This window comes from Lachancea thermotolerans (assembly GCF_000142805.1).
Source record: "Lachancea thermotolerans CBS 6340 chromosome E complete sequence".
Taxonomy (NCBI): Eukaryota; Fungi; Ascomycota; class Saccharomycetes; order Saccharomycetales; family Saccharomycetaceae; genus Lachancea; species Lachancea thermotolerans.
The window spans coordinates 145,064-167,878 of record NC_013081.1 but is presented as its reverse complement, the minus strand read 5'-3'; the positions used below and the strand labels follow the sequence as shown (position 1 = coordinate 167,878).

Genomic DNA, 22,815 nt, shown 5'->3' with positions numbered 1-22,815 from the left:
TTATAACTTGAAATACAAAACTTAAGCAGACCTAAACCATATAAATTTGCCTTTCTGTAGCTTGCTTCGTGAGAGGAATGCATAGTATACTAACGTCTCGAGCTCTTATAGCTCAAAGGGCTAGTCTCATTGCCATCATCTGTAACAGCCGCTACTTTATCGGGTTGAGGCGGTATGGCAGTGCTTGGCGAGATCAGCACCGATACCTGATGTTCCACACTTTTACTTTGTACTGCAGTTCCCTGTGCAAACAAGGGAGACTCGGCCAATGATGCATCACCTGCCAGCCCATGCTTTTTTTTCTTTGGTGTTGTATTAACAGGAAAAACTTCGCTGTCTCTTTCACCAAAATCATCTAGCTCGGTCGTCTTCCTTTTTCGCAGTGCATCGGATGTCTCTGTATCCTCGTCCTCGCTCGTAGTTTCTCCTTCGTCGATGGCGCCTGCACCTTCAATTTCACCGCGATGCTCGTTGCTGCCGTTGCTTGTCTCATCGTCACTGTAACTCTCATCTTCCTCAATCTGTTCTTCGACTATAATTTCCTCATCCTCACCGCCACCACTCCCAGCATCTTCTTCATCGTTTAGATCATCACTGTAATCTTCGTCATCTTCGTCGTCGTCGTCGTCATCGTCGTCGAGCAAGTTGTGCTGTACGTCGCTGTTACGGCTAATATCCAATCCGTCGCCTTCTTCGCCTTCATCATCATCTTGCTCGTAACCAAAATTGGCGCTGACAGTGGCCTCAATCTCACGCAAAAACGAGGCGAGGTCCTTTTCATCAACCTGCGTTACCCAAGGTATTTTGGATAGCGATACATTCCCGGCGTCACTAACGTCCTCGCACGCTGTCTCGCTCTCCTCTTCAAGGGGGCTACTCACCAAGCAGCACTTTTCCAAAGCGTTAACAAACTTTCCTAGCTCGTGCGTCTTAAAGTACTTCAGTGGGTGAAAACATACCTCGCATATGCGATGCATAGTGAATGGATACACATGGTTGTTCGCGAATTGCGAAGTTAGGTGCTCACCCATGAACTTGAGGCGTGCTACCAAAGACTCTGTATCGGAGCCGGTCTGAAATATCTCATGTGGGATCGTGTCAGTCATGTGTACTAGTAGTTCGGGTATCAGTTGCTGTGGCTCAACCTTTCGTAGCACTGACGCGTCCTTTTCAACAACCATCAGCGTCAGGCTTTGGTACAAAAAATCGGACCTTATTCCCATCATCCCGGGCAATAACCAAATGTCGCAAGTGCCTTTCCAAGATCTGGTTTTGGCTCTTACGATCTTTTGATTAAGATGATGAGTTTTAACTCCAGCTTATTTTACAGGCCTTCATAAACTAAGATGGATGTCATGTGACTTTGATTGCAACTGAAAGGCAGGAGAACTAAAAAATTTGCTTATGGAGCGAGTCCAAGTGTATTCTATAACGCTTTGGCAGGCAGTTAGAGGTATTTGGAAGTTGCCATGTTTGCTTTAAGAAGGCAGCTAAGCCCTGCTCTATGGAAGAATGGCCCCCGTTTGCCTGCAAGTTGCGTGGCGGTGAGGCATTGTGAACTACCCAACTGCATTAGGTTCCAAAGTGGTACCGTGGATCAGCGCACAGCAGAGAAGGCCAGTGAAGACAGAAGCTCACTTCCAGACACAGAAATTAATTCCTGGTTGGAGGCTATTGAATCACTTAGATCCGAGTTCACAGAACAGCCATATTTGCCCGAATCGTCGTTGGCAGGGCCAGGACAATCGAAGGTCAACCTTTTGGAAGAAGCACTAAATGCGAAGAAGACGTTTGAACCTTCCGAAGAGCAGATCGCGGAGTGGGAGGTGCTCAAAACTGTACCTTTGCCCGAGCGTCAAGACGAGACGCTGCAGCACGTCACGAACATGATCATGCGCCATGGGAAGAAGCAGCGTGCGGAGAAGACTTTGTCACGCGCCTTGTACCTCGTTTTCTGTTACACGCGTCAAGACCCCATCCAGTTGCTCAAAAAGGCTCTCGACGACTTAGCGCCTATGATGGTGGTCAAGACATTCAAGACTGGTGTCGCCAAGGCTGCCGTGATTCCTGTGCCACTGAACGCTAGGCAGAGAAACAGGATGGCGTGGAAATGGATCATGGAGGGCGCAAACAAAAGAGTGTCGAGTGATTTTGCCGTGCGTCTTGGAGAAGAACTGATATCGGTGTTTAAGGGCAACAGCTCCGGCTTTGATAAGCGCGACCAGATGCACAAGACCGCGATAGCACACAGAGCGTACATCAAGCTGAAGTGAGAAAAGGCGCCTGCTAGCATTTTCTGAGGACATACTTGTACATAACTAAACGAAATTAACGCCATAGGAATTCTGCGTGACCAGCTACAGCCACTCCTAGCGTCCCGCCGCAGACGTTGCAAACAATATCCAGGGAATCAAATTGTCGGCGCCCGCGCGACAAAACCGCTTGCGCAAATTCGCTGCCCACGCCGGCGCCAACGGCGCACACAAGCAGGCTCAGTATGTACTTATCAACAGTATGCGACAACAACTTTATTCTTCTCGGGATAAGCGACTTAGTGAAAAGCCATGACTCTAGAAAGAACACGACGAAGTGCGCAGCCTTGTCGTGGTCCGACGTAAAGTATGTGAGTTTAGAGTCGGTGGTGAGCCCTAAGAAGAGGGCCAACACAGAGGACGCTAACAATGTACTAAAGTATTTCTTGTTTATAAGAGGCATAGCTAGCGAACCAGGGCAGCCAGTCTCCGCCGTCGAGCATTCGTATTCAAACCGCTAAGGTTCACTCATCGTTATTGTTGCTAACTTGGATATGAAGAATTGTACACGTGACTAAATGTTTAACTTTGACAAAGTTGAAAGCCTTAGCCAACAGTGCTTACAAAAAAAGAGCGCCATGGCACAATTCCTCTAAGTTTTCGGATTCTCGAGATCTTTCGAGAGCCAAATTAACTGACCGTGTTTTCGACACTGCTTCACATAAAAAACTCAAAAAGAAATAACGACAACTGCAGGATTCGAACCTGCGCGGGCAGAGCCCAAAAGATTTCTAATCTTACGCCTTAACCACTCGGCCAAATTGCCTTATTTCAGAAGAATATTCATGACGACATTAACATATAGTTGTCTTTGCCTTTATTTGCCCTTTACATATTATATCAAACTTCAACCTTTGATAAGCGGCTGGTATTAAACACTGTTAAGCTTAATGGTAATTTGCTAGGCTTTCTACAGATCCTTGTTAGATGTTTCCCTATATAAACCTTTGGATCAGCCCTATTTGTTGTGATTGATTTCTTGATAGGTTTCTCAATTGGCTGATATTTCCCTTGTAATCATGCTGTAAACCTAACGACTCATATCTCACACCGGATGAGCCTCATGCCTTAAACTCTGAAGGTTGATTGCTTATATCTTAACTTTTTAACACGTTTGGAACAACTTTAATTTTCACATACTGATTGTTGAATGACAGGTACGTAAAACAAAACATTAAAGCGATCGACCACCTTCTAAGTTTCGATGCGTATGATCATACCAGGAATCAGTAAATAACTGTTGGTCACTGTAAAACAGGCAGGGGAATGCAGAAGTATTGAAAACTGGTCAAGATCATCGCTCTATTATTGGTTGGTTTTGCGAGTAGGCGTCATTTTAAAATGAAAGTACATCTTCAAGAGAAGCTTAAATGGGTTTTAAAGCCTACAAGTGCAAGTAGCTACTGGACATTTTCAAGCAAGGCATCTTTAGAAACGTCGTCAACACGGATTGGTGCCAGGCTGGTACAGAATGATAATTGGTATCATGATTTCGTATCAAAGGAGCGTACCACCCCTTTTCGGAGGTAACTTTCATAGATGAGAGAATATCCTTTCATATCTTTCAGCTCCTCATATCTGCAAAGTAACTTTTGGTCGGCTATTCGTATTGTATCGAGATGGCCTCGGTCACATTCAAAACCCCACTTTCGGCCCAGGAGCAGGAAGTTTATGGGCAGCACTTCCGCAAACTGGATCCTGAGGATCTAGGTATCGTCACCGGCGAATCGGTTAAGCATCTATTCAACCAATCTGGACTGAACGCGCAGCTCTTGTCTCAAATATGGGCAATCTGTGATAACGGAAACCAGGGATTTCTGAATCTGTCTCAATTCAGTGCGGCTTTGAGAATTATCGGTCACTTGCAATCAAATCCCTCCCTGACGGTCTCCGCTGACCTATTTCAGAAACCGCCTTCCAAACTAGCCTCTCTAAATAAGCCTGGGATGAGTTTATCCAATACAAGTACTGGGAATTCCAATACAGGCGCAATTCCTCCCGTTTCCTCTTACGACATTGCCAAGTTTTCTCAGTTATTTGACAGATCCACCAATGGGGCCCCGATTCTGCCGGGTGATAAGGCGAAAGACATTTTCTTGAAGGCGAAACTGCCCACAGCTACTCTAGGGTCTATCTGGAACTTGTGTGATAGAGAGAACTCTGGCTCTTTGGATAAGTCTGAATTTATCATGGCTATGCACCTCATTCAGCTTGCCATGACAAACAACCCTGTCCTAGCAACTGTTCCAGATAGCCTCCCCGGATATTTATGGGAAGCAGTGAACCCTTCAAACCTTCCACAGTCGTCTTTGAGCCCTTCCTCGACTGGTTTGTCCGTAAACTCCCCTGTATCGAGACAGCCCTCTTTGGTTCGAGTCCCCTCCAGCACCTTCAGCAACGCAGCGTCTGACTGGACTTTGTCATTTGAAAAGAAGCAACAGTTTGACGCTATTTTTGACTCTTTAGACAAATCGAAAGCGGGAACATTAAGCTCGCAGACTTTAGTTCCGTTTTTCCTTTCCTCGAGGTTGAGCCAAGACACTCTTGCTTCGGTCTGGGACTTAGCTGATATCCACAACAATGCAGAATTTACGAAACTCGAATTTGCCATTGCGATGTTTTTGATTCAAAAGAAAAAGACTGGCATTGAGTTACCAGATGTTGTACCTGACCAGCTGCTTCGCTCTCCTGCATTGGGGCTTTACCCTCCTGCTCAGCAACAAGCACCTGCTTCCTTACCGGCTGTTCCTTCAAGAGACACGAAGCCCTCTTTCAATGCCCCACCGCAGACAGTTCAGCGCAACCAGAGTGCCCTAGGAGACTTACTGACATTGAACGAATCCTTCTCCCCTCAACCTACGCCCGTCCGCGCTCCATCAAACCCAACAGGCAACTCTATGGGGGTACCACAATCCCCTGCTGCTGGCTCTACCACCGGAATGAGAAAGTTCCAACCCTCCTCAACATTTGGTCAAAGCATAATAAAGGAAGAGGCTGCTGAGTCGACCCCTCAGAACGCTGGCCACTTTGAGCCACAACAGACAACAAGACAACCTCTGAACCCACAATACGAGGCTGCTCAGCAACCTCAATATCAGACTCCCCAGCAACAATCCCAATATCAGGCTTCTCAGCCTCAGCCTCAGCCTCAATATCAAGCTCACCAGCAACCACCGCAATTTCAATCTCCAATACAGACTAATCAAAGTCTCCCAAACGAGGAAAGTGCTTCCAATGGTGCATTCGAAGCTTCAAGGACCACAAACACTGCGGCGCAGCCTACTTCCCGGTCTCTAGCTCAACAACCCCAGCAAGGCTCCCATTCCTCTTCCCTCCCCAATGTCCCTAACTTTTCATCTCCACCTTTGAGGCAAGCCTCTCTCAATATCAGCAGCCAAAATGACGGCAATGCCTCATTACAGTTGTCACAGGCTACAACTGAGTTGGCAAATTTGTCCAATCAAGTTGGATCCTTGACCAACCAGGCAACTTTAGTTAATGAAAGAAAAACAAGAGCTCAACAAGAGCTGAAACGCATTAATAACTTGAAGTCGTCGATTGAAACAAAAATGACAACATTGCGTGGATCTTACGAGAAAGAGCTAAGTGAGACCGAACAGCTAGAAAGTATTCTCACGAAATCTCGTCAGGAGTCAGAGGAACTGAAGCGGGAACTTGCCGTCGCTGAGGCTAATCACCACGCCGTCCAAGGCTCATTAGCCGAACTGCAGCAGCAGCTCCAAGAATCAGAGCAGTCGAACTCTCAGCTTAAAGAAAAGATAGGCAACTTAAACGCTATCGCAGCGTCTTTGCAAGCAGAGCTCAATGAGAGGCAGCAAAAAGTGAAGCAGGAGAGGTCAATGGTCGATGTCAATTCTAGGCAGCTTGAAGTTAGTGAAATTACTACTACAAACCTACAAAACGAAATACAAGGTTTGGAACAACACCTAGATATCTTCAAGCAAAAGCATAAGGAACTCGAAGATTATAAGTCTACTCTTGAGAGCAAGCATGGCGAGCTCAACTCAAGACATCAGGTCTTAGAGGAGCAGCATGCAGGGATTAGCCGCCGTGAGCAAGAAGTTCAAGAGAGATCTAGACAAGTTGAAGAACAGGAAAAGATTTATCACCAGGAAATTGCAAAGCTTCAGAGTATGTTTGAAGACTTGAGTGCGCAAAGAGAGTCTTTTGCTAAAGCGGAAGACGAATTACAGAAACAGCAGTTTGAGTATGCTCAAAAGGTCCAGGAACTTTCTGAGAGAAGGATGAAACTGGCTATGGGCGAGCTTCCTGAAGACAGCGATGAGATCTCCAAAAACCATCGCAGTTTCTCGTCTAACCAAGACCACATTGCGAAGTTTGTTGACGAGAGCGTAACCAATTCAAGACTTGGCGCCCAAGAGGACGAAGATAAGCAAGAATCGGACGTCTTCGACAAAGACGTCCCAACTGTCGGTTCGCAGACAGAGATTGATGATGAAGACCGCAGATCGAACGACGATGAAACTGCGGCCCAAGCCCTTGCAGACAGATTCGATGGCGATTTGAATGAATATGGTATCCCTAGAACAGAGTCAGTTACATCTTCTGTTATGAACAACGCCCCGCAGTCAGTGAGGGACTACGCTGAGGGTGACTTAGCAACGTTAGCGGCTCCAGGGGAAAACGCTCCACGAACCGCCGAGGCTCAAAATGCTAAAACTACCGAAACAGTGGAGGGAAACATGCCTGGTGGATGGTCGGCTGAGCAAGCGAATGGTGCCAAACAGCAAGAGGAGCACCAAGGTCCTCTTCCTAAGTCGTCGGATCAAGAGTCAGAGGCTGAAACTCTCAAAAATACCACAAAAGAGTCCTACGAGGAGCCTTCAGAGTCAGCTGGGAAAGCTATCACTGAGGAATTTCCTCCAATCCAAGAACTTGACATAAACGAGAGCGAAAGTGACAGTTCCCTGAGTGATGACGACGAGGGATTCAAAGATGCAGAGGGCAGCGCTCAACAAGCGGCTGCAAAACCAACTGCCACAAAAGGCACAAGTTCAGTCAAGGCAACAGCACCTGCACAAGGGCCGAAGCCCGCTGAAGAGCCAGTTTTTCCTGCACAAAAAACAGACGCTGACAAGCCTTCCGCTGTAGGCGCTATTGTGGAAAATGCCGCTAACGCGAAGCCTGCAACCGAACAGCATGCTCCTCAAGAGTCTGCTAGTGTGAAGCCTTCTACAGAAGCTAATCCTTCCACAGAACGTACGCTAAAGGCCGAGCCTTCCAGTATGGGAGCTTACACTCAGGAGGAAAAGTCAATTACAAAAGAAAAGCCATCTGAAGACTTTGATGACGAGTTTGCTGGCCTTGAGCAAGCTGCGCCAGAGGAAGAGGCTATTGATCATCTGAATGAAAATGAATACAGCGAGGGATTTGAGACTATTGATCACAATGACTTGGATGAAGAGCTCAACCAAGGTGGGTTTACTGGCGCACCAGCGGCTGAGGAGCATGCAGGTACTGATAACTCTGCTGCTACCGTGGGCGCAGATGAATGGGATGAGATATTTGCTGGGTTTGGAAACGCTGGCCAAGGGCCTGTTTCTGTCACCCAGCCTGCAACATCGCGGATAAAACAACCTACCCCAGTCAGAACATCGCGTGAAGCCCCTGCGGCCCCTGTCAACCGTGGAATTGCAACGACACCCAAATCTTTGGCAGTTGAAGAGCTGGGAAGCATGGGCTTTACCACAGAAGAAGCCACTAAGGCACTGGAACATTGCAATTGGGACTTGGGTGCGGCCACCAACTATTTGTTGGACAGCTCCTAGATCCTTCAATTAGCACTTTTTGAGAGAGTGCAGTTACGTATTAGATATTACCATTTCATGTATATGAGTTTTATAACATTTTCCTTTAGTCGAAAGGCTCTTCCTTTCGCATGTCGAGCAGCATGTTTTTCAAGCCTTGCTGTAGTGCCTCGTCCTGTAGGCTGCTATCTTCGCCGAGATGCCTGTCGTACAGTTCATGAATATCGCCGGTTTCTAGCTCAAGTTCAGCTTGGAGCTGCTGCAACTGCTCCTCGAGCTGTATGTTTAAATTGGTCATTTTGTCCAGCCTCTCATCTAGCTGGTTCATCAAGTTTACGCGGGTATCGTGCATGTTGCCGCTGATGAGCTGTTCTGGTGAGAGCTCATCAATGCACTCTCTCGTACTGCCCTCATCGCACATCGACCTCTGTATTGTTTTCGCCCGCGAAATAAGGTCATCGAGTTCATTTAGCTTGTTTTCAATATCTCTTTCTTTGAATATTTCCTCAAACTCTCGCTTAGACAGTTCCATCCAAAATTCTACCACTTGGCGCTGGCAGTTCGCCAGGTTCGTTGCCCCCTCGTCTACCGTGGCATACTGTGGAAAACAAGATACTATTTTGTCCCAGTTGTGAACTTTGTTGACAGATTGTTGGAGCGCCTTCTTGCAGACCTGATTGAGCCTCAAGTAACGTATCCTGACGTGCTCTGACATGCCTACGGCGCGTATTTACTTGCAGTGACCTGAAAGCATTTGATTCTCTTCCTCTTCACAGAACTCGCTAGTCAGCGTAAATATTCACACGTGATGTAAAGTCGACCCGCAGAACAATCCTAGTTCCCCTCAGCAACAAACTCATCGACGATATAGAACTCAATATTGATTCCGACAAAGTGACCTGAGCATGACCGTTCACATATTGACCGCTCAAAGGCTGGTACAACTCGCAACTTTCCATCCAAAACTTCAAAATACGTGGTACCTTCTTGCTGCTGCTACGTTTAGCGCGTGTAATGAGCCGCAGGAAATCCCGAGGTTATACCACTTCGCTATGATCAACGAACTGTGGATGGGGCAAACACTGAGAGCAGCGAATAAAGCTATAGAAATAACACACGACGCAGAAAATCTGCAATCGCAGCTGAATGAAGTGTATCGAGAGCCGACACCCTTTCAAAAATTGGCGACAGATAAGTTCCGGGAGGTGTTGCTAAAGAGCAGCGCTTTGACTGGGCTGCCCAAGGCAATTAATAGCTTGCAGGCGTTGAAAGTGGTGACCCCCGAGGGCCTTGGAGCTGCCGCGGAGCAGGTCGATACGAAGAGTGACATGGCGTGGACGGACACGAAAAGGTGCGCCGAACAAAACGGTCAACAGACCATTCGGGACGGTATCGAACACTGGAGCAAGATTTACAATAAGGTCTCGGATAAAGTCGCAAATAATCTGAATTCTTCATACCCCGATTTATGGCAGTTCACTCTATGTCACGTATATGGTCCGCTGCTGTCATATGATGAGGTTTTGAGTGCACAGGAGACAAGCCTGGCGATAATTGCATCTTTGGTTCCACAGGACGTGAACCCCCAACTCTGGGGCCATTTGAAAGGCGCTGTGAACGTCGGCTGTGACCCAGAAACTATTGACGCGGCGAGAAACCTCAGCATTCTTGTGGCAACGTGGTGTAACGTACGGTGGCGGTCCGAAGTTGTAAAACTCTAAGTGAAATTTATATGGGGTTATTTCGAATGATCAAGTGCTTGGTGTTCTACTACCTGTTATTGCCTCTATTAAAGATGTCTAGCCTGAGTGAGGGAAATTTTAAGCCGGTCTTCTTGCCCTCTTCTGAAGAGCACGGTCTGTCCTCAGAAGGTTTGCTGGTGCCGTTCATCTCCTCGTTTTTCCTTCCGAAAAGCTGCCACCACCACTTCACGTCTTTCAGGTCCGGTAATATCCAGTCGTCGTCCGAAGGACTAGTTGGTGCATACGATGCATTTAGAAACTCAGCTGGCCGGGACCTGAAATAATCCCAAACGCTTCTTGTTTTATTTTGAGCATCGTGTGCGACACGCTCTTGTTCTGAATTGAACAAGAAAGTTCCATACTGACAAGAGTACAGGTGGTAGACCAGCCGTCTTAAGAAACGCTCATTGAACTCAAACTGACTGGGATTCTGCCTTTGTAGTTGGTGGACGCAATCGAGGAATTGTTGGAAGATTGGAGAAGTGTTAGATGACTTTCTGTTGGCCACTCTTCTAGAAACTTTGTGCATCAGTTCAGATGATGACGGAAGTTGCGAAGAAAAACTCAAATCTGAGAGTTCGCCCGTGGAAGCTTCTGTTTTTTCCTGAGGACTTCCATTATTCGAGTTAGAGAACCCAAAAAGGCGCGAGTTCAGGTCTATCCCCTGGGTCATCGTAGTTGCTGCCTCGGATATACTGATTCTCATTGAGTTATCATGGAAAGTATTCTTTGAGCTCAAATGACCGCTCCGCTCAGCGAATCGATGGCCAAACGACACCCAGTCTTTCTCTATTAAAACCATAAACCCTTCTAGAGTTCTAAAATAAGGATCCAAGCACAGCTGAACCAGCGAGCACACTTGTGTGGTCCTATCCCAGCCATCTGAGCAGTGAATCAGAATATTCGATTGGTTGAAAAGTATTGATTTAACCAGAGTCTCAGTAGATGATAATAATGTCCGGATATACTTGAGCCATTGCGCGCACTTGCCGTCGTTCAGAGAACCTCTATCTATGGGTAGGTTCAGATCATTATCTACCAGATGATTATCGACAACGTTGTTGAGAGAATCTCTCATTATGTGAATGTTGTCTATGCCTAGGAACATCCTGCTGGCGGTTCCACCGAAGTTATAGTTGTCCATATTCTCAGTACCACCACCTAAGGCGGTCTGTGCCATAGCATTAGTAGCGGGCCTTGCGTCCACAACAATATTTTTCACAGCCCTAGGGATTTCATTACCTGCTGGTACGGAGCACCCAAAGATCTCGTTGACGAGTTTCTCATCCTGAATAGAGCGCTGCTGAATTAATCCGGGAAGGGGCTGGGCGCATCTTGTGATAGAAGAGTTAGTTTTGCGATAATAGAAGGTCAATGCTGGCAACCTGTTTTGGGATCTGTACCGGCTGGCATGCGTGAGGAGGGTGTCTGAAATAGCGCGTGGGACAACCAGGACATGCGGATAGGTCTTGCAAAAGTTGTAGTCTTTATTGATGTCTGACAGTCGCCAGGGACATGCGTGGTCGAGTGCCAATCCCTGTCGATGAAATTCTCTTACAGGGTCGTAGATGTTCCAGCTATTGAACGGTTTTTCTGCCTTGTTGGGTGTGTAGATAAATGCGTAAAGTTGTGTTTCCTCTTGCAAAACAGTGAGCTTCAGAACCGAGTCATAGACGTCCTGCGCCATTCGCTCGTCTTGGAAGTCAAGGGAGAATACTGTGTAGTCTTTCCCCACAATTTTAATGTTACAAAAAGACCAAATATCCATCCCACTGTAGAGTGGGTCTTGGCGCTCATTGTGATCCTTGGACTTGGATATTAGGGCGCTGCCCCGGTTTTTGAATGCTGCTCCTATGGTTGGGTAAGCAAACCAAAACTCACGCGCTAACATCGCGGAGCTAAAGATCATATGATGTGTTGTCAAATGCAGTGTTCCTTTCGCGGATATTCCTCTTCTGTGTAGTATAACATCGTCGACCTGGCCTCTTGTTGTTAGTACAAAGATTAACTTGAACCGCTTCACCCAAAGGCTTCATACATTGGCAATTTTTATGTATTCCATTTAGGAACCTAAACTGTAAAGGACAAGAATATCAGGATCAACCAGCGTTATCTTCGGGCCATAAACCTTGAGCTCTCTCAAACCAAAAACCCACCGGGTACCTTCACGCCATCAATACATTTAAGCTTTAAACCTTGAAATATCACATATAACGAACAATAGGTCTCATTTGAGTAGGAGCTAGCACAGAGCTGTTGATCCCTTTCTTCTACCGCTGACAATCACTTGTCTTTATATATCTATGTATTCGCTTGGAAACGACGAGGCAAAGCGGTAGGATTTTAAGAATAAATGGCAGCGTTTCCAGCTGCAGCTCGAAATAATCCAGTAGTTAAAAGAGTTGTCAAGTTGAAATGAAAAATTGAAAAGGCGAGCCCTCGCCATCAGGGTATTTTAGTTGAAGTTTGAACGCCAGTAGTTTGTTCCCTATCCGAAGGCCGAGGTTGGGCATTAAGCATTCTTCGAAAGGCGCAAGTAAGTAAGTAGGGTTCGGGGGGGGGGGGAGAGAAAAAGACAAAGCATGAGAGAGCAAGAGACATGGAAGCGTGGAGAAGCTGCGTTTCCACAAGCAGCTTAAGATAACTTTTCGTCAGAGTGCGAAGACACATTCCGCAGCTTTACGGCCCACCCCTCTCAGCGGACTTTGCAAATGGTCTGGAGCTCCAAGATGAACTTCCCCTCTTTGTATCGCTGGTCTTTGCGCTCGCTCTCCACGTACTTCCATCCCACCAGGTTCTTGCACATGTGGCACTTGATGTCGCAAACGACATAGCACCCGGTCAGCATGCAGCGGGTCTCTCGCCCGCCCTCTTCCACGTTCACAACCCGATTCATGAGATATGCGTCGCCTGTAGTCCCACGGTAATCTTTAGACATCACCTGCGCCGAAGATGACAGATGAGTTCTGCAGTGGCAGCACCCATAAGTTACAAATTGTGTGTGCTTGTTTTTAGGGTGATCGATGTATGAGGTGTACCGTATGCCCATCGTTCTCCTTCACAGATTACAAAAGCCAGGTACCAGGATCTGTGCTGTATTCTTTCCGACAAATCTATGCGTTTCCGAATAACCCCCAGTTTCCGTAAATTAGAACGAGGACTTTACAACTGGTGACCTATCCTCTAACCTTCTTGTCCAAGAACCTGTTTATTCGTGATTCAATAAGATTCCCAACAATAATCGCACGCTTTTACCGCCTAGCTGATACTCTTATTGATGAAGCATACGCTGTTCCCTTAGGGGGTGTTAAAGTCGCTTCAAGGTGCCGGATTGATATATAATCGTTATACTGACGCCAGTAGCTTGATACGGACAATTAGTGATACTACTGTCAGGTTACAGGAAAAAGGTCTTTGGAGAGGCCTTGATCAACTAGTACAAGAGTTGCACGCATGAAATGTAGGGCGTGGCATTTAGACGTCTTCAGCGAAGTCTTCCCCTAAATCCTAAAGGGTTACTAAAAGTTTTTTCCTAGTGTCAGTTTGAAGATTTAGTGAGCACGAAAATATACGAGTTCCTGTTGCACTGAGTGACAAATGATGAAGACAATCCAATATAAACGGGGATACAGCTTCATCAGCTCTTTGGACGCTCTTATTTAACATGGTATTTTGTTTGAGCTTTTAAGTTAATAAAATATCGTTTATATATATATATATGCATTTATTAATAAATCGAAAGTATACCGCATCCGGCGGCATTCGACTTCACCAAGTTTGGAGTTCTTCGAAGAAATCGATTCTACTGGTTTTATGGTCGCCCACCTTGACGGCCACGGTTTGTCTGATTCTGTCGCACATCTCGTTGTGACCACAAGTGATGATGGCCGCGTTCTGGTCGTGGCACTCATCAATGTCCTGCTCAACAAGCGCTGCGATGTCGGGTCTTCCTTTCCTAAACTCAATATGAGGCAGTGCCTTTTGCATGGTCTCAGCGTAGTCGGAAATGGTGGTAGCAACGACATTCGAACCCTTTTCGCCTTCGGACGATTCGGACTCGCCCTGGTCAAAGTGGTGCGCTAGTTTCTCGCCAACCTTGCCATCATCAGCCCTCGTAACGTAAATAATAGTTTGGACGTTGCTGAACCGCTGGAGGATCATGAGCTCATCCAGAAACCAATCCAGCGAGTTCCAGTGTCTAATAACCCAGTAAAGCTTGACAAACTTGCTCTTAGCTTCTTTAGAGATTTCGCCAAGCTCCTTGGCATATGCGAATGGTCCGGGGATACCGTTACCACCACTATACAGTAGGACTTGGTCATAAGCCTCAACGGGCTTCTTGTCACCGTAAGGGCCTTCCAACGCAACCTTGATCTCGCTTTCATGGTTAGGCTCTTTCAGCAACTGATTGTACAGCTTTTTGGTTGCGCCCCTCTTGATTTTGATGAAGAAGCGCAATTCGTTATTGTCGGTTTTCACAACAGTGAAAGGGTGAGACTGCCAGAAAATGTTCAACTTCATGATGTGCAGGTAACCAAAGGCCCCTGGGAAAAATGGCCACCAGGATCCTTTGTTTACGGTGATTACCAACGTTTCTTCAGAGACAATGCCGACCTTGGCAGTTTTGACACCGAACATGAAAATACGCACCAGTCTGACAAATCTATCGAAACACCAAACGGCAGCGGTGGCGTACGCCCACTCAGCGTAATGGAAATAGTGGATGTGTCTCCAAGCTCCCACAAGGAAGGCAATCGCAGTGGCTATGTGCACATATAAGAAAAGTTCGTAGTTCCACTCGCGGAACCAGCTGAAGGATTGTATGGCAATAATACCTCCCGCGACAACCGCGACGGCACCATACTTCCACCATTCCTCAGCGGCCCAGTAGGTGTAGTAGTCCCTCATTAGAGAGTAGGTGAACATCGAAATAGTGTGAACGAGAACACTACAGAAAAGCATACGTCCAACCCACTTGTGGTATGTCATGAACGTCGACTGCTTCCAGCCTGTGAGCGTAATAAATATCTGATTGCGGCCCGCAAGCAGAAAGGTTAAAGTCATCAAGTAGTTCGCTAGCATAGCACTTCTGTCTCCGACGTGCCTCGAGATCTCTAACGGCTTAGTTGTGAACAGAATATTGTTTGGAACAGAATGGAAATTCACAGCATGGAATATAACACACAGGACAACGAAGCCAAAAATAATTAGCGACTCCAAACGAGTTGGGATCAGGCCTTTCACGAAGTTTCTGGTGGTGTGCTTAGAACGGAAAGTGGCAGGGATAGAAATGTGCTTGCGGTACAAGCGCACGGGCGCCAGCTGGGACGACTTCTTGTTGAGCGAGAGAGCCAGGTTAGGCGCAAACTTGCAGAAAAGATTGGACAGCATTCCGCAAACCATGATGATCCCCCAGTATCCAACCAGTGCCGCACCATAATGTTGGCCCATCCTGAACTGACTGTATCTCGTCTTGTAGGAGTCGTAGGAAATCTGGTAAGCAGTCTTGTTAGCGTAGACGGGATATGTGACAGGCTTGGTTTTGTTGAATCCTGATATTAGGGAGGTGTTGACCAGGCTGGAGCTGAGGTTCTGAGTAACAGATCTCATCTCTGAATCGGTAATGTTTGGACAACGGAACTGGAAGAAATCTTCCATCGCCTTACGGTTTTTGCTGCTCTTCAGGTTCTCATTCGTACAGGAAAAGAACGAGGCAATTGCATTAGGCTCCTCACAATAACAGTCATACGACGTAGCTGTGTCGACCTTACAGAACTTGGCAGTCACTGAAAGCGCACGCTTGCACGAGAAACCCACGTAGTCGACCTCATCGTATTGGTAACCAAGCTCAGCGGAGACCGCTGTCATAACGGTCGCCAGCACAGCCGTGAACAGGAACTTCATGCTTAGATGTAAGCGATTGCTGGTGGTTAGAATACTGTAAGCGCTCGTTCACGACCTGAGTCCTCATCGCCGAACAATCAGCCTTTTATAGCAGCTACGGTTCCGGTCTGGCAAAGAGCATCGCACTTCCGCCGTGCACGGATGCCCGATAAAAACTCTGCAAGCCTGTAGCCCGTCAAGTCCTCGTAAAAGCCGAGGGCCGAAATCATTTGGACATGCCGCCCGCGTAGACGAAGCGCTGCGACCCTCCGAATACCGACCTCTTCGCTTTCGAACTGGGTTCTTTTATGTATTGCACCCTTTTTTCTCGTAACCACGAGTGAGTTGTGGAGGATCTCGCAATCAGCAGAGGATGGCCAGTGCGATCGCAAGGCTTAAGCGAAAGCGTGCTTGCCACTGCAGCGCACTAAACCCTCTATTATGAGTTCCAAAGCCTGGTTCCCGGCCTAAGCATTAACATATTTGAGCCTCATCTCTTCTGCTGACTTCTGTAGTTATCGCGACCTTCACGATCTTCATGTGGCTGGAAAAAAAATTAGTGCGCGATGGAGTGCTCGAGGATTAATTAACACCCAGAATGTGGCAATCATATGCAAGGTGATGCATTGCGGTGTTTCATGTAGCGCCATGCCTCTCAACACGCGTGGCTGACACCCAGATCGCTGGCCCAACAGCTTAGGATCTTTTGGATGCGAGGGGGGAGGAACGGCGAGAGCTGTTTCAAATAATTAGGCAAGCTATAGGATCCGCGAATTTCAAGCAGCCCTCTCAACATCGCTTAGGCACACAGATTCGTAATTTGAGCTCTCTTAAACACACGCTGGATGGATCGGATGGGGCTGCAGGTTGCTAGGAGCTCCCTAACGCGAGCGATTTGCGGGGCCGAACATGCAACAGGCGAGTCTAGCCAGCGTGTTGCAACAACGTTGTACGCGGGTCGCCGTAAATGTGCCCTGCCCAGCAGTTTAAAGCCAAGCCTCGTATGCTTACGCCTTTGTTTGGCGAGAACGTCTCGGAATGGCTGGAAGAGATGCGAGCACCGCGATGCCCTGTACGGAATGTGTTTTCTAGGTGCCTAAAGAATAACTTTTTTTTCAACGGTCTTCAGGGTTCCCGCATGCGCATGGAATCCTTGGGAGTCGAAAGTGTGATAACGAGGCATTGCGTCGTCGGTTCGCAGAGAAGGCTTAGAACGGTGGCGTATGTGGGTAGTATAGAGGTTGGAAAGAGGCCGCCGCGGGAAACAAGGCGGCTGCGAGGGACGCGGGCAGGCACAGCGGTAGGTGCGTAAGCGGAGGCAGGAACGGGAACGCGCAGGAAGGCGCGAGCGGTAATGCAGTAGTGGACAGCGGCGTCAGGGCTAGCGGGAGCAGCAGGGCTCGCCTACAACAGATCGTCGTCGGCGGTGGCGATGGTGTCCTTGATCTTGAGCAGGATGGTGGTCTTCCACTTGTCGAGCTTGGAAAAGCGGTCGAACTCGTAAACCTTGGCGCTGAGCTTCTCGGCGTCGCCCTCGGAGCACGCCTCCAGCAAGGCGGCTAGCAGGTCGTGCTCACGCGAGCCCGCGAAGTTGGAGTCCTCCGCGAGGGCCTCACTTTCGGTGCGGCGCGCGGCGACCTGGTCGTCGGCCGCGAGGTAGCAGAGTGCGGTCTTGAGGTAGTAGTCCTTGAGGGACCACTGGCTGAGCTTGTTGCCAACGGAGTTGGCGATGACCTTGCGGTAGACGTCGCAGGCCTCGATATAGCGGGCGTCGAGGGCCTTGAGGTCCGCGCACTTGAGGTAGGCCTTGTTGGCGAGCGCGAGCGCTTGGTCCTGGGCGTACCAGTCGGCGGCGGCCTCGTAGGCGTCGATGGCGTGCGGGAAGTCGTGGAGGTCAGACTCGAGGATCTCGGCGAGCTCGAACTTGAAGTTGGCGCCCCTACGGAACTGGCCCCTGCGGGTGAAGATCTCGATGGCGCGGTTCAGCGCGTCGCAGGCCTTGGAGGGCGACGCGCCGGCCTTAAAGGCCTTGAAGGCCTCGACGTAGGTGTTGCCGGCCTCGTCGTCGTTGCCGGCCTTGATCTGGCAGGACGCGGCTTCGAGGAAGAGCTCGCCGGCGGGCTCGAGCTCGCGGCGCAGCTTGTAGAGGTTGGCGGCCTCGACGAAGAGGTCTGCGGCCTCCTCGAACTTGTAGGAGTCGGAGGCGCCGAAGAGCTTGAAAAACCCGGACGAGGGTTGAGCCTTCTTTCTGGCCTGCGGGAGGGGGGACGTTAGTACGCGGGAGCGGACGGGGCGAGAAGCGCGGCGCGCGCGACGGGGCCGGTTCATACTTTCTGTACAAGCGCCTGGGGGTCGGACATCGGTGCTGTGTGTGTGTGTGTGTGCGGCTAGTGGGCGGCGAGTGCGTGCAGTTGGGAGCACGAGTGCGGTGCTTGTAGAAGAAGGCGCGCCGGGGGACGCCGCCGTGCCAAGGGCGCGTTACCCGGCCGCGTTACCCGGAGTGGGCACGTGATTTACATAAGCACGTGACCAAATCGCATTCAACGTCAAACCGCGTTACCACGTGACACACGCGCCCCGCCTGTGGCGCGCGGCCAAGGGACCCCAGACCCCGTCATCTGCGACGGCACATACCAGTCACGTGACAGAAACCTAGTCTTCCGTGCTACCCGCAACGGCCGCTCTTCTATCACGTGACCGAGTCCCCGCTCCGCATCGCCGCTGACGACCCGCGCCCGCACCGGGAGACCACAAGACCCTTTTCTTGCCTCACCCGTAACGACACGCTACTCCCGCGTCACCGCCGACGGCGACCACCATCCCGCCCCACGGCACGAGAGCCGCACGCTCGCGCGGAACCGCGGCGGTGCTTCTCGCGCTTCCGCGCCGCGCGCCTGCCCGCCCGTCCCATGCGATATCTCCCTGGAGGACCCGTACCTCTTTGCGCCCCTCGTGCTCCGCGCACGCGCACGGCGGTCGCGAACCCCATCGGACATCTTTAGCCGCCTATTCCCACATCACGTGCGGCATCACATGCCTCGCTGATGCGTCGCCGTCGCCGCCGCCGCCCAGGACCAGCTGCAGGCCCGTTTCGGGCGATGCCGCAGAACAAAGCCCTGGCTCTCCCGAGGCCATGCTTGCGTAAGCGCCCCATGCATGCTTCCGCACCTGCTCTTTATCAAGCGCAGCGCAACCCCGCCTGCCCGTACGCACGTTCTTGCGGTCCGGAGATATGATACGGAGTCACCGAGATTTGGAGCGTGCTGCTGGCCCTCGGGAGAAAAAAACGAGATCAGCGCCGGAAAAAAGAAGAGACCTGGGTTTTCCGCAGAAGAGCGCGCAGCACGCACAAGAGCTCGCTAGGCCCGTGCACCTTTGCTTGGCCCACCGCTGCCGCACGCCCAAGCGGCTCGCGAGAAGCGCGGGCGGAGCCGCTCGAACAAGTGACACATTTCAGCGCGCATTCCATGCCTGTGGCTCTTATCAGCAAAGCTTGTCGGCCCAGTAGTGCGCACGGAGCTGTCGCGAGCTCGCACGCGTGAAGGGTCCAAGATCAAGTACGGGGCGGCCGGTGCGTGCAGCGTACGTATTTAAACAGACGCGATCCGGCCTAGCTGCCGGATCGATCTCCTTACAAGAGTCGTCAAGACCTCCAATCTCAAGTTCAAGCTACCTGGTCTCGGCTTCTGCGCTTGCCCGCTCGTAAGCATGAAAAACGTACTCAAATCTATTCTGTCTTCGGACGCCCCGGTGACAGACAAGAAACTGCTCCATCCGGCGGACAGCAGCAGCGGCGCTGCCGCCAGCTCCGCCAGCGACGCCGGCAAGGGCAAAGGTGACACGATCGTGGTGACAGAGCGCGACTCGTCCGACCACGACATCGAAAAGAGCCGTTCCGTAGGCCTCGCCGCGTTGCGGTCCGCAGACTACGACCCGCTCGGAGGTAAGATCTCGGCGATCGCGGAGAACGACGAGTACGCGGGTATCACCGTCGAGGACGACTCGCCGTACCCCGAGGTGCGTGCCTCCGTGCCTTCCACGGACGACCCGTCGCTCGTGCAGAATACCATCAGAATGTGGACCATCGGCATGATCATGACGACGATCGGGTGCGGGCTGAACATGCTGTTCTCCATGCACTCACCCACGATTGTGCTGACGACGTTCGTGACGTCGATCTTGGCGTGGCCTCTGGGTCGCGCATGGGACATGGTGATGCCTGACAAGCCCGTTTTCGGGCGGTTCGGCGGCCCCTCGCTCAACCCGGGTCCTTTCAACGTCAAAGAGCACGCGCTCATCACGGCCATGGGTAATGTCGCGTTTGGCTCGGGAAACGCGTACGCCACGGACATCATCTTGTCGATGAACAACTTCTACAACAAAGACTTCGGATGGGGCTTTGACCTGCTAGCCGTATGGTCCACGCAGTGCATCGGGTTCGCGATGGCGGGGCTGTCGCGTAAGGTGCTAGTGACGCCCGCGTCGATGATCTGGCCCGCCAACCTGGTCACGTGCACCTTCCTCACCAACATGCACATCAACGAGAACCACGTGGCCAACGGCTGGAAGATCTCCCGCTTAAAGTTTTTCATGATCGTCTTCATTGTGGGCTTCGTGTACTACTGGTTCCCCGGCTTCATTTTCCAAGCGCTGTCCTACTTCGCGTGGGTCACGTGGATCAAGCCCAAGGATGTCATCGTCAACCAGGTCTTCGGCGCCAGCACCGGCCTCGGTCTGATTCCGCTCACCTTCGACTGGAACCAGATCGCCGGTTACGTCGGATCGCCTCTGGTGCCTCCTCTGGGCGTCATTGCTACCATTCTGCTGTCCATGGTCATTATCTTCTGGATTGTGGTCCCCGCTGTCCACTACTCCAACATCTGGTACGGCAAGTACTTGCCCATTTCAGACTCCGGCTCGTACGACCGTTTTCAAAACACTTACAATGTGTCAAAGATCGTTTCGGAGAGCCTGACCTTCAATAAGGACGCTTACAGGGAATATTCACCGCTCTACCTGTCGGCCACCTTTGCAATTTCCTACGGCCTATCATTTGCGGGTACCATGGCCACTATCACACACGCGATCTGTTTCCACGGGAAACAGATCTGGGGAGCGATTCGCAATATTACCTCCTCAGAGGAAGAAGATGTTCATGCTAAGCTGATGCGCAACTACAGGGATGTGCCTCAGTGGTGGTTTATCGTTGTGTTCTTGATTTTTTTTGGTCTTTCCATCGCAACTGTGAGAGCCTGGCCTACCGAGATGCCTGTTTTTACATTGATCATCGCACTTCTGATTGCCTTTTTCTTCTTGCTCCCAGTCGGCATCATTTACGCTCTAACCAACATTGCTGTGGGGTTAAATGTCATCACCGAATTTATCATTGGATACATGACCCCTGGTAAGCCAATTGCCATGATGTTCTTCAAGACATTTGGTTACATTACCAACAATCAGGCCATCACTTTCGCTCAGGACATGAAGATCGGCCATTACATGAAGGTTGCACCCAGAGTGTTATTCAGTGCGCAACTAGTCGCTACTGTTTGGGGTGGTTTGGTCCAGATGTGCGTCATGAAGTGGGCACAGGGCAACATTGAGGACATCTGCACGAGCAAGCAAAAATCCCACTTTACTTGCCCCGGCTCCAAGGTGTTTTTCAATGCCTCTATCATCTGGGGCGTGATTGGTCCTCAAAGAATGTTCTCTGCTGGCCAGATGTATGACAAGCTCATGTACTTTTTTATTCTGGGCGCCGGTCTCCCAGTTGTGAACTGGCTAGTTTTGAAAAAATGGCCTCGCTCCCTCGTCAGGTACCTTAACTGGCCCGTGTTCTTCTCAGGAACGGGGTTGATCCCTCCAGCTACCCCTTACAACTATGGTGCCTACTGCATGGTTGGAATTTTCTTTGGCTACTTCATCAAGAAGAATTATTTCAACTGGTGGGCTAAGTACAACTACTCACTGTCTGCCGGTCTCGACATTTCTCTAGCGTGGTCCTCGTTGATCATCTTTTTGGCGCTTGGTCTCACCAACACCGATGCGCCAAGCTGGTGGGGAAACAACGTTATCAACACCATTGACTACGACGGTACCGCAATTCAGCACCAGCTTACGGATGGCGAAAGCTTCGGCCTTAAAAAGTGGTAGACGCTCAACCTCGCAAAGTGCGCCGATCACTGCAACCCTCTAGATGTTTACAAACTACGTTTTCTTAATTATTTACATAATATTCCTCCACTGATCTGCCTTGTTGGTAGAATTGGCGGCTAAGTTATCCGATTTTTAGGCCCTCAGTCTATTGCCGCCGAGCTCTCAAAACACTGCGAACGAAAAATCCCTTCATATTTACTCGGCTTTACTTTCCGTCGGCCCGCGCTGCAACAACCTCACAAGCTCACCTCGGGGTTCTTTTAAAGGCAGTTCTTAGCGGGACCACGGACTTATACGCTTGACTAGCACCTTAACTGATGCCAAGACGTTGCCTAGGCACAGAAGGACTCAGCTGCGTTTAATGCGCAGCGGTTCAGACAGATCCAACGGCGCTTTCAAATGATGTGCCGTTCGAGCTGATACAGAGGTGCGAGTTTAAATAGCCAAAAATAGTGTTTCAAGAGACTACACAATGGCAGGATATTGCGCCAGCAGAACAAGCTTCACCGGACCATAGACCGCCGCCAACAGAAAAATGTGCTCCAGCACAGTCTTTCTTTTAGTGAGCCCGGTCTTGAGGAGTTAACTGCAAAGACAAAGGAGAGCGTTGTTTTCTAAGCGCAGCCAGGTCATAACCTTGGAAAAGCTGTACATCACGTGCCACATAAAGGAACAATGCCGTCGTAGCTTCGAGTTGCGGGCGCCGCGACTACACTGACAACATGAATACAACTCTCACTCAAATTGCGGCATAAGCCCGTTGGTGAGCGGATTGAGCAGTTTGTGATATCGGGCCTGGAAGCTTGCGTAGGCTAAGAGCTTCAGGAATATTCTCAATATTGTGGCCTTCAGGCCATAAGGCCAACAAAAGAGAAATTGCCGAGCACATAGTATTCAATTACGTCTCCGAGCACGAAGACAGCGCTACGGCGG

At 49.8% G+C, this 22,815-nt stretch overlaps 11 protein-coding genes and 1 non-coding gene across 12 annotated transcripts; 4 read left to right on the top strand and 8 right to left on the bottom strand.

Annotated features, from left to right (window-relative positions):
* Window positions 1-89: 89 nt before the first annotated feature.
* On the bottom strand, window positions 90-1,226 carry PSY4 (Psy4p; the record flags this gene model as incomplete). The annotated part of the gene is made up of 1 exon (XM_002553518.1): window positions 90-1,226. The coding sequence occupies one exon, from the start codon at window positions 1,224-1,226 to the stop codon at window positions 90-92; it is 1,137 nt and encodes a 378-aa protein (XP_002553564.1).
* A 243-nt stretch (window positions 1,227-1,469) lies between these two features.
* RSM7 (mitochondrial 37S ribosomal protein uS7m) lies at window positions 1,470-2,273 on the top strand (the record flags this gene model as incomplete). Its single annotated transcript, XM_002553517.1, has 1 exon — window positions 1,470-2,273. The coding sequence occupies one exon, from the start codon at window positions 1,470-1,472 to the stop codon at window positions 2,271-2,273; it is 804 nt and encodes a 267-aa protein (XP_002553563.1).
* Window positions 2,274-2,328: 55 nt separating this feature from the next.
* Window positions 2,329-2,715, bottom strand: KLTH0E01694g (uncharacterized protein; the record flags this gene model as incomplete). Its single annotated transcript, XM_002553516.1, has 1 exon — window positions 2,329-2,715. One exon carries the CDS (start codon window positions 2,713-2,715, stop codon window positions 2,329-2,331), a length of 387 nt encoding a protein of 128 aa, XP_002553562.1.
* Window positions 2,716-2,996: 281 nt separating this feature from the next.
* Window positions 2,997-3,078, bottom strand: KLTH0E01672r. Its single transcript has one exon. It is a non-coding gene; the product is annotated as a tRNA-Ser (tRNA).
* An 853-nt stretch (window positions 3,079-3,931) lies between these two features.
* Window positions 3,932-8,122, top strand: EDE1 (Ede1p; the record flags this gene model as incomplete). The annotated part of the gene is made up of 1 exon (XM_002553515.1): window positions 3,932-8,122. The coding sequence occupies one exon, from the start codon at window positions 3,932-3,934 to the stop codon at window positions 8,120-8,122; it is 4,191 nt and encodes a 1,396-aa protein (XP_002553561.1).
* Window positions 8,123-8,207: 85 nt separating this feature from the next.
* Window positions 8,208-8,816, bottom strand: NNF1 (MIND complex subunit NNF1; the record flags this gene model as incomplete). The annotated part of the gene is made up of 1 exon (XM_002553514.1): window positions 8,208-8,816. One exon carries the CDS (start codon window positions 8,814-8,816, stop codon window positions 8,208-8,210), a length of 609 nt encoding a protein of 202 aa, XP_002553560.1.
* A 190-nt stretch (window positions 8,817-9,006) lies between these two features.
* On the top strand, window positions 9,007-9,822 carry PXP2 (Pxp2p; the record flags this gene model as incomplete). Its single annotated transcript, XM_002553513.1, has 1 exon — window positions 9,007-9,822. One exon carries the CDS (start codon window positions 9,007-9,009, stop codon window positions 9,820-9,822), a length of 816 nt encoding a protein of 271 aa, XP_002553559.1.
* A 49-nt stretch (window positions 9,823-9,871) lies between these two features.
* On the bottom strand, window positions 9,872-11,905 carry YMR1 (phosphatidylinositol-3-phosphatase YMR1; the record flags this gene model as incomplete). Its single annotated transcript, XM_002553512.1, has 2 exons — window positions 9,872-11,821; window positions 11,882-11,905. 2 exons carry the CDS (start codon window positions 11,903-11,905, stop codon window positions 9,872-9,874), a joined length of 1,974 nt encoding a protein of 657 aa, XP_002553558.1.
* A 633-nt stretch (window positions 11,906-12,538) lies between these two features.
* Window positions 12,539-12,892, bottom strand: MOH1 (Moh1p; the record flags this gene model as incomplete). The annotated part of the gene is made up of 1 exon (XM_002553511.1): window positions 12,539-12,892. The coding sequence occupies one exon, from the start codon at window positions 12,890-12,892 to the stop codon at window positions 12,539-12,541; it is 354 nt and encodes a 117-aa protein (XP_002553557.1).
* Window positions 12,893-13,611: 719 nt separating this feature from the next.
* Window positions 13,612-15,747, bottom strand: KLTH0E01540g (ferric reductase family protein; the record flags this gene model as incomplete). The annotated part of the gene is made up of 1 exon (XM_002553510.1): window positions 13,612-15,747. One exon carries the CDS (start codon window positions 15,745-15,747, stop codon window positions 13,612-13,614), a length of 2,136 nt encoding a protein of 711 aa, XP_002553556.1.
* A 1,383-nt stretch (window positions 15,748-17,130) lies between these two features.
* On the bottom strand, window positions 17,131-18,086 carry SEC17 (alpha-soluble NSF attachment protein SEC17; the record flags this gene model as incomplete). Its single annotated transcript, XM_002553509.1, has 2 exons — window positions 17,131-17,979; window positions 18,057-18,086. 2 exons carry the CDS (start codon window positions 18,084-18,086, stop codon window positions 17,131-17,133), a joined length of 879 nt encoding a protein of 292 aa, XP_002553555.1.
* Window positions 18,087-19,434: 1,348 nt separating this feature from the next.
* KLTH0E01496g (KLTH0E01496p) lies at window positions 19,435-21,879 on the top strand (the record flags this gene model as incomplete). The annotated part of the gene is made up of 1 exon (XM_002553508.1): window positions 19,435-21,879. One exon carries the CDS (start codon window positions 19,435-19,437, stop codon window positions 21,877-21,879), a length of 2,445 nt encoding a protein of 814 aa, XP_002553554.1.
* Between the last annotated feature and the right edge of the window lie 936 nt (window positions 21,880-22,815).